The following is an 18,086-nucleotide window of genomic DNA, read 5'->3' on the forward strand; positions in this document are numbered from 1 at the left end:
AGAATGCAGGGAAAGCCTTACTTTACAAGAAGAGCAATACTGCCTAGTCTTTGCCATCAGCAGGAAGAGGGTCTCATGTATGAAACAAGATACAACATATGCAGGAGAATTCAAAGTCTCGAGGAGACTGGCTAAAGACCAGCAGGAATTTCAGATTCAAATTGGATTAGGAAGGAAACATGCAGATTTTTTCCTTTCATTACCCAAGTCTTTTATTAGGCTTGTAATACACATGTTCATTTCAGAAATATTTTACATCTTGTATAAAAGTGGCTTGGAGTGATTTTGTAATAACTGGGTAGTATTAAAACAATTCTTACACAAGACTGTGAGCTAATTCTATAAACCAGAGTAACTGGAAAACTTCAGTGGCAATTTTAATTTCCCAGTACGTCCTCTAGCTCATATCAAACAATCTCAGGCTTCCACAGATGAAATAAGAACCCTTCTCTCACAACCAAGTATATTTCTTGCAGTGAGAGAAGAGGCTCTACAGCATCAAAGAGGATTCCCAAGAACTCTGCAAATCCTCACTCCTGGTCATTCTCAATTCAGTTGTTTTATATTCAGTAGTTACTCCTAAAGTCATCTATTGGTCTACTTGTTCATTTACGCAAAATAAAGAAGCTGTTCTGTAAGTAATGCTGTCTTTCCTTGCGAAGACATTTATTCACTGAAAAGAGTCTCAACTGAATATTCTCTTTTGATAAGCTAAATATTCATTCAAATCTGAAATTATTTACAAAGCAGTTTCAGCAACTGATACCAAGCTTTCAATACAGTTTTAAAAGTACGGCCATTAGGAGTGGTGGTCAGTTTTATTAAATAAAAGCTTCCTGAATTAACTGTATGAAACATAACCTGCATTTCTATCTTAAATTTTGCAGGCAGTACACTTCATGTGCACCCTCTTCCCCTAAAAAAAGGATACAGGACTGAAACGCTGCCCAGGCAAGTTGTCAAGGATGCCAAGTGGCATCTGTACAAGACATGATCAAGAAATCCAAGTACTCTTCCTTTTGGAAGAGAGGTAATTGAAGATTTACTGTGAAGGCAACAGATAATGACTGAAGTCCATAATGTCAGGAGTAGTCTCAAGCTGTGTAAGGAACAAGGTAGGGTTTATCTAGCGAAGGTAAAAGTTATCATGTTCAATTCAAGCAAAAGAATGTGGTACTGGACAGAGTTGAAGAAATCCTGCCAGCTGGGTGTTGCACATGCAAGTTTATGTGTGCTTAAAGCAAGAGTGCAAATGTTGACAGAAGATAAATCTACTGAGGCATTAGGGGTTAGCAATACAGATAGCAATTCTGGCACAGGAAGGCTAAGCAGAATTTTTGATCTCTTGTTACCCAGGGTCATCAATTTAAAAACATTTATTCTTTTTAGCTGCAGTTTAGCATCTGACTAAATCACTAATAAAGCCAGAAAATAGCTCATTATATTGTACTACTTTCATTAACAATAACCTTTGTGCAGAAATATTTCTAGGTGAAACACCAACCAAAAAACCAATTCATCAAATGGCTACTCTGTGCACGTCACAGAAGAAAAGGAGACAATATCAAGGCTGGACAGCATTTTAATTGCAGGTCTCCCTTTTAATACATTTTCACATCGAATTACATGTATATTTATTCAGCACCTGTTTACAAAAGTATGTAAACATATGTATAGCCCAAAAATCTCAACCTGATCTAATTTTCCCAAATATGAAATGTATTGAACCATTCTTCTACATACAGGGTTCTTCAGGTGCACAACATGGTACATTAGCACTCATCTGTCAATGAACTACAGATAAATAAGGTAATTGTTCACACTCACCTAAATATGGAATTGTAGGAACCATTTTTAAGCTTCTGATGTACTCTCGTGTCCTTTTATAATTATCTTCCTTAGACAGTAAATAGTCTAACTTCTCAAAGGTGGTCTTGTCTTTCCGATTCAAAAGCTACAGAGAAAATGGAGATCATAAAATTTTCAAAGACAAATCCACACAAAACTAACAGTCAGTAACTTGTTGAATTGCCCAGAGTAAAGGAGAACACAGTCTAGTTAAGATTAAATTTATCATCATCATCCAAAGCAGCACAATGTTTGAAAACATGCTACCTGTTTTAAAAAAAGGCCATTTAGTGTAGGTCTTAAGCTATGAAAAAACATGACCACTATTTCTGACTAATTTGTCAGTGATTCTCATATCGCTAAGTAAGTTTTGAATAACCTCAGCAATATTACATTTTTAGAGGAAAAAGTATGTTATAATACAGTCACCAACATTCTCATAACTTAGCAGAGATGCTAAAAATCCTCTAAACTTAAGAGTACAAAGAGCAATGGAAAATCCTCTAAATAAATGCAAACTGTGCCATTTCAACAGTACCTTAATAAAAGTATGACAAAACTTTTCAGAAAAAAAGTATATGGAAAATAAATTATTGTGCTATTAAATCCATCTTTTCAATTTATAAGACTTATTGCAGAAATCTAGAAAAAACATTTAAGAATGCAAAAATCCTAGTCACAGGGTGCTGAAAAGCAAACAAAATACTCAACTGTAGCTATAAGAACACATTTTCTGTTTCAGCTGTTTTAAGAAACCCCAGCAATATTTTTAAAATGGTCTTAAAAGCCAGTTGAGTTAGGAGTGAGTGGAGAATTATGGCACTGTACACCAGCTTCTTGCATGTGTCCTTTCTGACAACAGACAGCTGCTCCATAGCACATTCTTTCATACACCTTTTCCTCTGGAAAATTCCAGTTCTTGTACTGCCTAGCTTTTAAGTCTAATTAATAAAAAAATAACATAGAAAGGATAGAAATGAATATATCAAAATAATTTTGCTGGTTTTTTTTAGCAGCACTGAGAATTGCTTGAGGCCCTGCCACTGCAATGTATTGTATTTCTGAACTACTCTGCCTACAAAGAGCCTGGCACCTCTTTAGGTCTAAGTCAAATTAGTCACATACTTCATTTCACACATGAGCAATTCTCCCTATTTATTTCCAGCTTCCCTATTTATTTCCAATTCTCCCCATTTATTTTGAGTTTCATCGAGCTGCTCAAAACATCAGGCATTTACATTTTTATTAGATTATAACCTCATGCTGAGCAATTAAATCATAAAATAGTTGCAAGCATTTCAAAAGCTTGATAAATCTATCCAAGACGTAAGGTCTGAACTATAAGACTTATAAGGTCTGAACAGTCAATGTGATCGATCCATCATGTGTGGAATGGATGAGAATTACCCAAACCTTTGTATAGTTAAACATTACATGGAGTAGAAGTAACCTATAGTTGTGTATTCCTCTTTAAAGAAATTTTTAAGTTTACTCTAAGTTTGGCTAAGAAATTCTACCTTCCAGAGATGGAATTTCTGAAAATAGCATTATCAATGCTTTTAATTTCTAACATAAATAAAAACTGAAATGCATCACACAATAATCACAACATCAATGCTTGTATATTTGTAACACGCCTTTTTCCTTTCTTTTAGGTAATGTATTAAATGACATGCTATGTTTTATAAGGGGACACTGATACACGTTCTGTACAAGGGTGTTCTAACATTACTTATCAACAGAAGTTTTCTTGAGCATACAACCAGCGGCTTCTAGAACACACAGGGAAACAGGAAATTTACAGGAAAATAGATGCAGCCAAAACTCTATTTTTCACAAAACACGTAACAGACCCCTGCTTCTGCTACAGTACCACAAAAACAAGAACATAAAAGCATATTCCTCTAGATTTTACAATATGACAAATTCCAAAGAACCTCAGAATTCAAACAGGACAGAAGGGACAAGGGTCAAGGCAACACTTACAGCCCAAGTTTTGGTCAGCCTGAAGATAGGTGCACTCTGCAGTGCTGACACCACAGACATAAGAGAATGAAGATTGTTCAGTTCTAGAAGCTTCTGAAAAAAGGGAATAATAGCTTTTAGCATATTGGAAATGGAAGCAGGATTAATTAATATAAAAGTTGCATTAATAAACCATTATTTTTCCATTAATAAAATACAAGTTATCTATGACTGCAGACAAAATATTATCCCAATGCTGTCATGTGCAAGATTCTTAAGACCACTTTAAGAGTTGCTAATTTTACAAGTATACCCATCAATATAATAGGCATTTCTGTTTTGAGAATACAAACAGCACTTGATTTCAGTTTGCTATTTTCTAAGGCTATTCCTTCAGGAACAGAAAAAAGGAAAAAAGTATTTGATGCATTGCTCTTGAAAAAAGTAACTATTTTAGAAATCAAATATTTAATCAAGCAAAAACATTACATGAAGATGCTGACAATGAAGATGCTGACAATGCTCTCAGAATTAACACAACTTTTACCTTTGTAATCTGTTGCATAGGAAAAATTTACCTCACTTCAATCTATTTTGAATTTACTCTGTGTTTTGACAATTACTCAAAACACACTGATCTCAGGCAGACAATACTTTGGAATAAAACTGTCAAGGTGGTAATGCTTGCTACAACAAGCATAAAAATGTAAAATACAAAAATGAGAACTGTGTCATGTAGCTTCTTTGTGAAGCTTAATAAGAGGCTGAATTCATCCCTGACTGATCCATTTACTCACTGCTCAGAAGCATTTAAGGAAGATCTGGACTTCATGGAGGGAAAAGCAAGAAAAGTAAAAAAGCAAGAGAAGGAAAGAGGGCAGTGTTCCCCCTTGTGCAGGCTAAAAAAACCCCCAAACAACAAAACTCTTATTTCTAAGAACAACCGAGGACCTCCAAGTCGAACATTCTCCTATTACTTGGACTATTTTTTTGTTCCAGTAAGTTACTCAGAAAACTGCTAAGTACATTGATTGGAAATATGCACAATAGAAAATTTGTTTTCTACTACATGGAAAATATTATTTTAATTACCTACACACATATGCAATTTCACACATACAAAATTCACACTTGGGACTTTGGTCCAAGTGCTGTGTCACTCAGGGTCACATAGAACAGAATGACTGCAGGTCGTGAAAGTGATAAATATTTTAAAATTTGTTTGTTTTAAAGTTAAGTGTAAAACGCAGTGCTCAAACTCAATAAAATAACAGAGCTTTAACAGCAGTGCTTTATACCAGCAACTACATATTGCAAGCAGGAATACAAGTCTCACAATAGCTATTTTAGAAGCAAGGAATTTCTTTTCATAAAAGTTAAGTTTTAAAATGGTGCGTGACAAAAACCAGAAACATTTACAACCACATTTGATGTTGTCAACATACAATTAGCCACCAACAACTCAAATCACTTTTAAACTTGGTAGGTAGAGGTACAAGATGAGTCACACCGAACTGGGTAGGTTCATCTAACCAAATAGAAAAGAACAGTTCTTGTTCCTTTCCTTTATCTTAATCATGTAGTACAACATAACACATGTGCTAAAAGAAGAATTGTTACCCTCTGCAATCCAACAAGGGCTCACAGGAGTAGTGCAGAAACAAACACGAAGGAATTAAGGTTTTGAATGATAGTGTAAGAAATCTGCACTTACTTTAGCTATTTTCACAAAGTGGCTCAGTATTTCGGCCCTTATTTTTAAGGTCTGTGCTGTTAATATTTCTCGTACAACCCAAAAACTGACCTATAAGGTAAACACATACAACTTTAATTTATTACCAAAAAAATGGACTTTATTAGCCTATTAGATGAAATATTTGCAAACTCTCACAATGCTCCAGGAAGAAAACAGGGTAAGGAAAGAAAAGATTTCTGATCCCATGAATTCTCATCTGTATCACTGCAATTGCCCTGAAGCATTACCAGCGTAGGTAGAGAAGTGAGACAACACCAAGATAACTGAATGCGCAAGTGAGACCCAGAAAAAAAGAAAAAAATATTGCTAATGTTGCACCACAGCAAAACAAATCAGGAACTAATAATTAGGAACAAGTGGTCTAGAGGAACAACATGAAAATGTGGACAAAGCAATTGAAAACAGGAGTTGTAATTTAAAAATCTTAATCCTCGTTTGGAAAAACAGGTTTTAATTCACATGAGTAGTTCCGTTTAACTTTATACTCAAAGACAACTGTTAAACAGTACCTGTTCATCACAGTAATCAAATTATATACCTGGTTAAATCTCCTAGTAAAGGCAACAATATTTGGAGCAAGGGTGTGTTTTTCTTTCTTATTCCATCCACAGCTGGCTAGTTCCTAGGAAACACATTTAAAAATTGCCTTAAAAACAGAAATGAGTTCTCCTTAACACTAATTCTAAATCACTCTTCTGTTTTTTAGAACCACAAGTCTCAATTTCAATCAAAATGTTGTTCAACTTTCCAAATGTACATTACTAATTTTAGACACCTTCATATGAAAAGGCAGAGTCAGCCAAAGAGAATTCTGCCTCTGAAAAGCACTTTGTAATGCTGATAAATGGAACACACTCTAGAGATCTGTACATGCTTGTGTGAGCAGCAGGAAAAGCATTTCCAGCTCCAAACACATTTTGAATCCCCATCTCCAGCACTTAAAACTTCTGCAGATAAAAATGCCAATTTGCATCTGTCAGGACACAGATTCTCCACATGAAAAGTCCATGTCTGGTCATATGATACTAAAAATCATATATTTATGTGGAAAAAAACCTCAGATATTCTACAAGGGACAGCAAAACTTACCTTTGTTAGAAAAGTGGAAGAGATCAGTAACCTAAGGATATTAAGCAAGTGCAAGAGGGAAAATCCTGTGTATGGCAAAATCATTTGACTAGATTTAAATTCAGACTGAATAGGAAGGTTGATAAAAGAGAGTGATTCAAAATGCCCCTGTGTGTTTGAGAATTACACTTTGTCTTCTTTTTTTTTTGTATGGAGGGATGCTGGCGGTTTTCTCAGTGAGCACAGTCAGAGGAAACATTCACATCAAGTGTGCAAAACCCTGAAATTTGTGGTGGAGATTGCAATTTCAGGACTTGGAAAAAAATCTAAATGAAGTCACATAGAAATCTAAAATGTAAGCATAATTATTTCTGCTGGAGAACAAAGAATTGTTAACTAGACATCCTTTTTCTAAACTCTGCAAAGTAAAATGCAGATGTGTTTCTTAGTAATAGCTGTTGAAGAGCAGGAAAAAGCCTCAGGAAATACCACACTTAAAGGATGTTTGTATGTTTGAGATAAGACTTTTCAACCAAAACTCTAAAATTGTAGGTATTTCCATCCATGCATAAGGCCATGTTAAAATAATAAAATCTTAAATTTCAACGAGAAAATGTTAACTTTCTTAGTCTAATAACTTACCTAATAGCAAGGGAGAGTTTCATGACAAATACACAGACTATTTCTTGATTTAAAACATAGTCCTACAGTTGGCAGAATTCAGGATAGAAACAGCTGTTTCTTTTTGGCAAACAAACTATATTGATGATTCCAATAAAATGAAAATCAGAAAGCATAATTAACAACTAATAGTTCATGGTAACTGCTACATATTCAAAGATCTATATTCTAGCAGAAGCTAGAAATACAATAGTTTTCCTTCTGATCACTCTTCAGTGAGTTACACCTACTTGCCAGAGTAGCACTTTAGGGAATTTCATTTCCAAAAGGCAAAATGAAGCAATTACAAAGGAAAAGAAGAAAGGCAAATCAATTGTTTTGGGATATTTTTTGCTATAAAATTCTATGGCACATGTTTCATAGCAACTAAAGTAAATTCAAAATTTGCTTTAACAATGAACATCTATAGTTATGTATTTTGTTTTTCAGTTTGTTCATCTCCTCAGAGTATGACACTACCTCTGCTTTTGGCAAAGGTAGTTAGAATAAAAAAAAAACCTGTTTTGTCCTGATATTTGTAGAAACAAAACTTCCTCGTAGAAAAGTATCTATGTATCAATTTGTACATATTGAAAATTTTTTGCTAGCAGATTTTTCTATGGGCATTGTTAATTTCTTATTGCATTATTTGTTTGCCATTTTCTTCCCCACAGGAAAGAAAATTCTCCCCAACAGCCTGGAGCATGCATGTAATTGCAGAAGCATGAAAGCGTTTTCAGCTACAAAACTCTCTTGGTGTTCTTGGGGAAAAAAAAGGAATTATCTGACAGGAAGGACAGACAACAGATAGACAAATTTTTTATTTCCTTCCTATATTTTCTCAAAATAGAAGTCTGCTAATCTCTCTGAACTACTGTAATAAATGATGACTTGTTTTGTTAGTGACCTGATTAGGTGGCTGGACCTTCCACTAAAAACCTTGTAAACTTGACTGCCCCCACTGATGTTTTCAGAAATTCAGTTCTGCTGACATTATGGGGGCGCACAGGCTGCCCTTCATAAAACCATGATATTCCAACCTTAGAACAAGAAGACAACAAGCCACAATGGACACATGGTCTTATAGTCAAAACATCTGAAGCAGGAGTCACGTGATTCTCGTACCTTTTGCAGTAAATAAATTTATCATATTTTACGCAAATTTGTCATATTCTGACACCTACTTTTATTCTTCATTTCTCAAGTTCTTACTACTGATTTTCACACGTCTTGGTTAACTTTGACTGCTTTTCCTCAACAGGCCTCAGGTTCCCTTATGCGTCTTTCTAAAAAGGTTAAAATCTTAAAAGAGTAACTTTTAAGGGTTTGGGCTAATTTAATCCCAGCATTTATTATTCTGAATCTTAAAATTAAAAAGCTTATAAAGCAGTTGATGCAATCTAAAATTGAGATTATGGTAGGGGCAGGAATCAAAAGTCTGAAATCAGATATGAATTGAAAAACAGCAGCAGAAGGGAGAATAGAGAATTTTTACACTTGATAAACTTATCCTGAAGAAACACTCCACTCAAAGCAAGACAAGAAGACTTCCAGAAAAGCATAGTTATCCCCTTTGGCAACAGATGACAAACCAAAGTAACTCATGCTGGATTAAAGATTCACAGTACTAACAGGGAATATACCTAGAAAAACATTAGTGCAGCACAAGAAAGTGAGCATTTTTGAACAAAAAAAGCATTCTTTGAATCATCACATTTTCTCAGGCACTGATTTCCAAAGATGGTTCAAGAAAACCTACCTCAGGCTGTATAGCTTTAAATACTGGCATATCCATCAATGTTATCTGGCTCTGAAATGAAGACAGAATTTTACATCGTGTAATATGAAGAGCTAACAATGACGTATTTCTATCTGCCCTTCAGTAACTACAATCCATACACATGCTTCTTATTAACCAGAACTAGCCTGTGCTAGGGTCCCTTAAAGACTTAAAAAAATGCAAAGTAAAACAAATATGCTGTGTCAGGTCAGTACTACATGATTAAATCCCAAGACAGGATTATTTTATTGACGTTGATAAAGTCAGAAATTTGTTTTCAAAAACACTGGAGGTTTATTTAAAAGCTGGGGTTTTTTAAGAAAAAATATTTAATATATTTTTTATGTACTCTGTAACCCTGAGTATTATATAAGCTTAAATGCAAAAATAACATTTATACTTACAGCAAACTCCTCAGGAGTTACTTTCAACACATCAAATACAACTGCATCGTAGCTTTTATTGGCATAATCTGAACTTCGCCCTTCCAGGGAATCTGAGCTGCTACTACCCTAAAAAGAAAAAATAGTAGATTTATCTGCAGAATGATTAAATTAATCTCAAAATTACCGACTCCATTTTGATGGTAAATTACATTGCTCTGAACTCACCAACAATACATGGCTGCTCTAAGTTACAGAGTAACAGGTCAAAAGCGCCATTTAAAACTAAACAAAATGAATAATCATTAACAACAACAATAAAAAAAAACATGGCTGTGAACACCAAAAACCATTAAGTGCTCTATAATTACTCTCTTGCCATGTTGGTTCTTTTTCTTACAAATGCTGTAGTATATGACTAGTAGTGGAAAGGGCTTCTGTGAAAGCTGAAACAAGCCAAAATTTCTATTTTGATACAGGAGCTAATAAAACCCAACAAACTGTACCTCTGGAGTGGCAGAGGTGACCATCACACTGGCCATGAAGTCATTCCTTTTATACATGCTCTCCACACGGTGCAGGAAGTTTCAGCTCAGCCAGCACTGGTTGAAAACAGAAACTCCTGCAAAGCAAATTATTTGTGGAATAAATCAAATTTATTAAAAAACCCAAAATGCACACAGAAAATAACCCAGCAATACAAGATATTTAATTTTCCTACTCAGAGCAAAGGACTTAGGAAACAAGATTTATCTTAGGAGATAGATGCTCTTTTCTTTTCCAGGTACCACCAGCGAGGGAGTACAATTGAATATTGCTAAAGCGATGCCAAGTCCTTACCCTCACCTCCACTCAACTCCAGAAATGCAGGGGGGAAAAAACTGTATTATTTGTCATTCATGTTGAATTAAGTTTTATATAAAAGTCCCTCCCAGGCAGGACAAAGTCTCAGAAACTGCAGGCTACCACAAACTGCTTACAGAACTAGCAAGTCAGCTCAAGCTCTGATTCTCTTTAACTGAGCAAACAGCATGGTTGTGCCATCATTCCCCACAGCACACATGGATGAGCCCATGGCAGGCACTGCCACTGATTCCTGAAAATGGACTCTTTCATCAACAGCTGTAGTTGCTCATATGTGCAGCAAGGAAAACTGCCACATTTCCCTCTGCGTCCTCACATTCCCTCCCACAACACTGATGACACCAACAGAAAAATCCTCAGAAAATAAAACAGCTAAGAATAAAAATATCCTCTTATTTTACTCTCTTTCGAAAGATGAAGTCTTCACTTCTCATTCCTACAACAACAAACAATTCTCCCCAGGATCTTGCATGAAACAAGTCACTAATTTTGCTTCACATAATGCCAAGATCTTCTCTGCTAAACAAGGCAAAAGTCAATTTCCTTTATATTTTCTCCTGATAAGTTTAACTCATTTTGAGCACTAACAGGCTGCTAAGTATTTCTAGGTCTGGAGTTGCTCTTCTTAACAGTCCTTACAATCCTGAAGTGGAAAGCAATTCTGTAGATGTAATTTCTTTAACATGTGGCATTTACGTTAAGGCCACAAAAATATTCTTCTGGCCTCCATCCCTGCCTTTCTGAATGCGTTCTCCAGGGCATGAGGAATCAATTACAATGTGAAAGGGGAAAGAAAAATCCCATATGTGAACTTTTATCATGCCCAAGTTCAGTTTTACACAAGTTTCAATGTTCATTATATCAAACTGAGACAAAAATGGTTTAATACCTAAACCCAAAAGCACTAACATACTTTTGCCTTTCAACATTCAGCACATATACAAATCTTGCAAGGCTAGAAACTTTCATTCTAGACATGATCAAAACAGATTCCCCTCGCCTTACCCCCTCCCCCCAAAATGTTCCAAATATAACACAAGCATTTAAAATGCACTGCTTTTTCATATGTCCAAAGACTTCTTCAAGATTCAAGTCTATGAAAAAATGCCTCTCTACACTTGTTTTGCTACCTTTATGAAAGTCATAGGAAGCAATTATCCTTTTTAGTCAAGTCCACTTGATCATTTGAAGTGTTTCCCCACCTGCAGAATGCATAACTTTGCACACAAAGTAACACAGGAGCTAATACTATGCCCATGGTATGAAGAGGCTGTCAAACAACATAAAGATGTTAAAAATAATATTCCCCTGTACTTGCCATATTTCACCCCAACTAGATTAAAAAGAAATTTCTCAAATCCCAGAAATTATCAGAGGCCCAAAATGTTGGCAATAAAATGTAAGAAGCCACTTAAATGACATACAACTTCTTTTCACAGCTTTTGATTCATACAATTTCTTTCAACTTGCTCAGGTTAATCACTAAAATGATGCATTACACAAACAGTGCTAAAAATCAAAACTAAGGAAACACCTTATCTGTTTGCACGGAAGGTTCACAGGCACATTGCAGTAGATCTCCTTCATAGGCTGTCCGAAGCAAAGTGGATAAATCAGGATGCAACAGACACCGGAGTTTGTCTGTTCTTCTTTGCCAATTTGACAAACCCATTTAGATACGGAGCACTCTCTGAAGCAAAACTGAAGAAAGTGCAAAAACAACTGGAAAAAACCCCAAAAATACCACCATCAAAACCAAGCACAGAAGCAAACCTTAGAACCATTATTTTACCATCATTTGTCAAATCTTGTTATCTATGCTACAGAAGCAACATTCTTCGAAAGCAAAATGCAAATTTTATATTGCTGTTAGTAACATGCATGTAATGCAGTCAAAGTGCCCATAAGTTCAGTCGCAGTACTAGTTACCAACCTCACAAGAAAGTCACTGAGACACTTAAGCACAGAAAACCACTTCTGGCCAACAAAGTCCACTAATTTGTGGACTTTGTTCACAACAAAGTCCACTAAAGTGCTCTAATTTCTGAATGCTAGCAGAGCAATCTGAGGAAGTCACTGACTGTTCACATTGCTTTCAGCAAATACAAAGATCACCATGTCAGCAACCACTGATGACCACTGTTCTTATTGATTTTTTTCACTGAAGGGAAAAATACTGAGCTACATATGCTTTTACTACCCCTAATTCAGCCATTCCAGACTCCACAAGTCAACTGGCTTAGTTGATTTCAATAACCGTTTACTTACTACTTTCATTAGTTGATTATGGTCTTCCTAATAACACTGAATCGAGAATTGAGAGCTGCAACATGCTTTTAAGAAAATATACTTCAGCATTCTAACAAAAGATAAATATTCTTTCTTAAGCTTAAATTAGCTGGACAACTGGTTCAGTGAGAGCGATCAAAGTGCACTAGCGCCCTACCTGGGCACGGATAAACATGGTTAGAACCAACGAAGTAACCATAATGCTTTATATGAAAAATATCCTAATTTCAAAAGGTCCTTTTGAAGTAATTAAACAATAAATCTTGGTGGACATTTGGACAACATGAGAAATTCTAGTGTATTTGAAAGCCTGGATTTAAATAATTGCCTACTAACAGTTTATTAAGAACAAAGCAATTAGGCTACAGAATATTAGTCATAGAAATGTGATAGCTTTTTAAAGATCTTCCAAAGCAAACACTTGTGTATTTTCAGTATCCATTTCACCAGGAAGACCCTAATATATTTCACTGTGCTTTAGGCAACAGTACCACCTATAGATAAAATACACTATGAACAATTTAGCAGTTTCATGCACACCTTTTTCTGAGAAACTTCTTACTGTATTTAATGATGACTAATGAAAATGTAACAGAAATAAAATGGGGCTGTGGATTAATTCAGCTGACCATAAACTGAGATCACTCAAGTAAATAACTATTCCTCAATAACATGCATCATCCCTGAGTAAACAGGCTGAAAAAACCTGAATCTTGCATCATTTCCCAATAGCTGCCAATGGATCAATTCTAATTCTGGAAAAAGTATATTCAAAGTTGATTTCCCTTTCTAAAATTCTCTCAACTCTCCTACTTCCACCCCTCCAGCGCACGTACTCAAACGAGTTTGACTGTGAGCAGAGAAGCAGCTGCTGTGATGAGTTTAAGAAACAACTTCAGAATCCAAGTCCTGAACTCTTGGGTTTTCTTAATACACAACTGATCTGAATTATATCTAACAGTACATTAAAAACAACACCTAATACGCAAGTCATGCACTTATGGCATGCTTTATTTGATTTGTCACATGTTACACTAGACAGCCATTGGTCCCGTTGTTGTCACTAAGCTGCCCTCCAACAATCAAAATTCCAGCTTTTCAAATTAACTGTCATAGGGCAACCTGGATACAAAGACATATGTGGCAGTCACTACACCAAAAAGGTAAGCTAACATTCTACAAGTGGAATAAAAATAAGGTTGTCTTATTTTTCAAAATTATAAGGAATGCAATGTCTCAGTTTTCCAGTTTAAAAGCTGTGTGCAAAATTTCATAGCAAAAGGCTGTCAAAAGTTATTTGAAATATCTCACACAATCCTCAGTTGCTAAAACCATGAAAGAGTAGGAAGCTGACAATGCTGGCTTGAATGTCCAATGCTATTCTGATTATGCCCCACATCTTTACTATATTCACTGATTACTGAGCTCATTCTAATGAACATTTATTACATTTACAAATTTACTTTTAAGTGTTTTCTTCTCTCCATTCTTCTATCTGCACAGTTACTTACTGCATCAGGAAGTAAAGTAATAGTATGATCAAAATTACTTGTATAAGCCAAAAAAGTACAATAAAGTGAATTCGATTAAGTAAAGATAGTAGACAGATCTCCATCTGGTTACCTAGACAAATTAAGACAAGAAATACAGTATGGGTTTCTAATTATTAGAAACCATTTGGAGAACTTTGGAGAACTGGAATTTAACTGTGTCTGAAAATCTTTACATCAAGGTTCTATATCAAGACAGAAATGCAGTAACCTCTCCAGCAGAAGTTCTCCTTCAAAAGTCATTACCCTTCAAGCAAGTCTGCAAACTTGAATATCTTAGAAGACCAAGATATATGTTTAGGGAAGTTTTACTTTAAGGGAATTTTCATGAAAGGAAAAAATCTTCAGTTGCAGGAAAAGAAACATATCTGCAAATTATAGTAAAATACTACTACAACTCAAGTTCTCTAAACAGAAGAGAACTGACAGATGCTTCTGTAATCTCTGGTTATCAAATATAGATGAAAATATGAAATACCTGTAACTTTAAATACAATTGCATACTTACAGTGGAATAAGGCAGCTGTGCTCTCAACCCATCTTGCTGCACATCTCCATTAGTTCGTTGCTGGGTCTAGCTCTGGTTTTTCAGCAGTTTTATCTCTTGTTTAAAAGCATAACATTCCTGTAAATGCCAGGAAACAGGATTACGGTTTCATTTATTTTACAACTCAATTATTCTCAAACTGTGCACTCCTCACCTGAAACATGTGCTCTAGTATTTTTATTCTTACATCTCCCTCACAACTTCCATTGTTAGTTCCCCATTCTAGTTTCACTGCTACTTGACAAATTCCCAAACTTAAAAGAACTACATATACATCACAGAGAGAAGAGCAATGTATTATAAGTTTCATAGCTAAATATACTCCAAATATGTGCTTGTAACTCCCCCTCACTCTGTCAATCAACAAAAGGTCCAAGCCAACACACATTATTTATTGGTTTCACTCACTTCTTTCAAGGTGCTTTATGAATTGTAAATGCTACTCATCCTCACACCATTTTCCTCAAGGCTTAACTAAACAAAGCAAAACACAAATCCAAATACAGTAATTCTTTTATCTCTGTATCAGCAAATAAAGCCATAGCTCTTCCAACAAACATGATCAGCTACAAACCTGAGAAAAATACTGCTTAGGTAACTCATTTTGGGGATATTTACTTTAGGCATAGCCCTTCCCTTTTCTCCTCTTTTGCCTTATACCAACTTTTATAAAACCTAATGTTTAATAAAATTACACATCAAATGAGAAGAAAATAATCTCAAAGACAGCTTCTTTTATATAGACTGACATGAAAATCTCATTAAAGCCCATGTTGCTTTGATAAAGGTAAAAATAACGGCAGGTCAATTGGTGCTACTGTGCCTCTACTACAGTTTTTATTTTTGTTCTATCACTAGAGAACCTCTCCCTTAAAAAAGTCTCTCTTCTTGACTATAACTATACACAATTCCTACTGGCATCAAAGCAAACTATCTTTTGCTAGAAAAGCAGTATTCTTTTGACACACCCAAAACTCATCCAGTAGGCACTCCTTGCATGAGCAAATGATCCTAGTTCAGAGAATAATCAAAATGACAAGTTAAAAATGGGTTAGCAACCATTTAAGTATTTCAGTGAAATTACAGACATGACGCCTGTTGTCTGCCCTCCATCACGTGGCATTTTAATAAAGGGCAAACCTTGTAATTCCTATGCGCATGAACTTCTAGATGTCTTCACTAAAATAAGGCAAATAAACAGAAAAACGAATAAAATAACTTGGTTTGAAAGTGTTTTGGACTCATTTTTCTTCAAACTGGTGCTACATCATGCAGAATAGGCAACGTACAGAAAACGAAGAAACAAGTGTGTGTAGGTCTGCCCTTTACAACAGCTTCCTGTCCTTCTGAGACATGAAGCATATCTACCAGGCATGGCATGAATATTCAACAAGTGAAAAAATATCTGACTATCAAAGCTATACATAAAAGACAAATTGCAACATTCATAGATAAGGTTTCTGAGGCAAGAAATATTCTTTTGTATTTCAGAGACACCAACGCATTTCAATTTTTTCAATAATTAGTATGACAAGAATACATATGCTCCATTTAGTTGAGTTCAGAACAACAAACCACAGACAAAAGGCATGATGTACTTCTACAACCAAAAATTTCAACATCCATTCCTCCATCCACTACATGCCAAAGCCCCAGGCTGACATAAGCCTGCAGAAGCTAGACCAAAAACCATCTGAAGTGAATTGAAAACAGATCGCAGTAAAGGCTCTTAACAAGATCCGCACGGTTTCATCCACATGATATGCCAATAGTTTTCAAATTTATTCCTAAAGACACAGGAGGACGTAGCCAACCCTCGGTGGTTTCCACCTGTTCCCCCCAGACCCCACATCCGCGCCAAGGCTGCTCCCGCCGTCCGCCCGGATTCGCGCCGCGCAGCACCGGCTGCACGTGCCCGCCCCGCCTCACGGCACCGGGCCGGCCCCGGAGCCCCGCCGGCGGGCAGGGCCGTGGGGACATCGCCGGGCGGGGAGGGGCCCGGGGCCCTTTCCGAGCGAGGCCGCGGGGCCGGTCGGGCGCTCGCAGAACGGGGAAGCGCCGCCCGGCCCCGCCGGCGCCCACCCCGCCTCCCGCGCACCTGCCGCGCCCCGCGCGGGAGGCGCCCGGACCCGCCAAGGTGGGCGACGATGCGGCAGCGCCCCGCGCCGCCCCCGGGGAGCCGGGAGCCGCCGGCCTCCCGCTAGCGGCGCCTCTGGAGGGTGAGCGCCCGTCTGGGCCTGTCGCCGCAGAGCTCCGCCCGCAACACACGCCCGGAGCGGGGCCGGCAGAAGGCAGAGGGACGAGGGGCTGTGCGGCCTGTCCCACCTTTTCTGCCGAGCACACGGAGCTTGTCCGCAACTCACCTGTTCGGGACTTGATGCCTCCAGCAACGCCCACGAGCTCTCTCGGTGAGAGGGAGGCACCCTCAGCGCCGCCGGGGACGAGGCCCGGCCCGGCTGGGGACCGCGGGGCGGGGCGGGGGCGCGCGGACTGACGCGCGCGACAGCCAACCGGCTCCCCGCGCGGGAGCGCGCACCAATGGGCCCGGGCGGGGCGGGAGCGCGCGAGCGCAGGTGCTGCGGCGCCGTCCTTGGCCGCGCCCGCCCCGCCCGCGCCCCCTGGCGGTCTCAGCGCGGCTGCGCAGGCGGCTCCGTGAGCGGCGGGAGCCGGGGGTGCGGGCAGGGGGCGAGCCCGGGGCTCCGGGCAGGGGAGAACCCGGGGGTGCGGGCAGGGGGCGAGCCCGAGGCTCCGGGCAGGGGGCGAGCCCAGGGGTGCGGGCAGGGGGCGAGCCCAGGGGTGCGGGCAGGGGAGAACCCGGGGCTGCGGGCAGGGGGCGAGCCCGGGGGTGCGGGCAGGGGGCGAGCCCGGGGCTCCGGGCAGGGGAGAACCCGGGGGTGCGGGCAGGGCTTCCGAACAGCCCGAGCGTCCCTCCCGGTCGCGGCCCGGCCCCGAGCAGCGGGTCGGGTCGCTCCCGGAGAAGAGTCAGCGAAGTGCCGGTCGTTCGCGTCCCCTCGCCGCAGCAGCATGGGCTGTGCCTCTCCCTTCCCGGTGCATCGACGAACCTCTCGGAACCTCCAAACTAAATCCGGGGTCAGGTTCAGGTCCGGGTGATGATGCTGCGGGTCACACAGTGACCTTGTGTGTTCTTCCAAGGCAATAAAATAGAGCTTTGTGGGCTTCTTGGTAACTGAAAGTGGTACTTGAAGCAAAGAGGCAAAAAGATGGTGCACCTTTCTCTGATTTACAGCTTCCATAAAAGCAATGCTCAGGCTCAGTGTGTGTAGGCATAGCTACAGGAAAACATTGGCTCTGTGGACTGGCAGGTACATGCAGGATTCCACTCAGCCCATCGGACTGGCCTGCAGGTTTGCATGTT

The 18,086-nt window shown here is 38.7% G+C and overlaps 1 protein-coding gene across 1 annotated transcript in view; it reads right to left on the reverse strand.

Moving 5' to 3' along the window:
- RALGPS1 (Ral GEF with PH domain and SH3 binding motif 1) overlaps positions 1-17,169 on the reverse strand; it is a 75,235-nt gene extending 58,066 nt beyond the window's left edge. The window contains exons 1-10 of the mRNA XM_058818323.1: positions 17,074-17,169; positions 14,672-14,788; positions 11,859-12,046; positions 9,967-10,082; positions 9,482-9,589; positions 9,057-9,107; positions 6,108-6,191; positions 5,528-5,617; positions 3,835-3,927; positions 1,828-1,954 (exon numbers count right to left, since the gene is read on the reverse strand). Of these exons, the coding sequence (XP_058674306.1) occupies positions 1,828-1,954; positions 3,835-3,927; positions 5,528-5,617; positions 6,108-6,191; positions 9,057-9,107; positions 9,482-9,589; positions 9,967-10,023 (610 nt within the window). The 5' untranslated portion in view covers positions 10,024-10,082; positions 11,859-12,046; positions 14,672-14,788; positions 17,074-17,169. The remainder of the gene's footprint in view (positions 1-1,827; positions 1,955-3,834; positions 3,928-5,527; positions 5,618-6,107; positions 6,192-9,056; positions 9,108-9,481; positions 9,590-9,966; positions 10,083-11,858; positions 12,047-14,671; positions 14,789-17,073) is intronic.
- Between the last annotated feature and the right edge of the window lie 917 nt (positions 17,170-18,086).

This window comes from Ammospiza caudacuta, chromosome 21 (genome assembly GCF_027887145.1).
Source record: "Ammospiza caudacuta isolate bAmmCau1 chromosome 21, bAmmCau1.pri, whole genome shotgun sequence".
NCBI lineage: Eukaryota > Metazoa > Chordata > Aves > Passeriformes > Passerellidae > Ammospiza > Ammospiza caudacuta.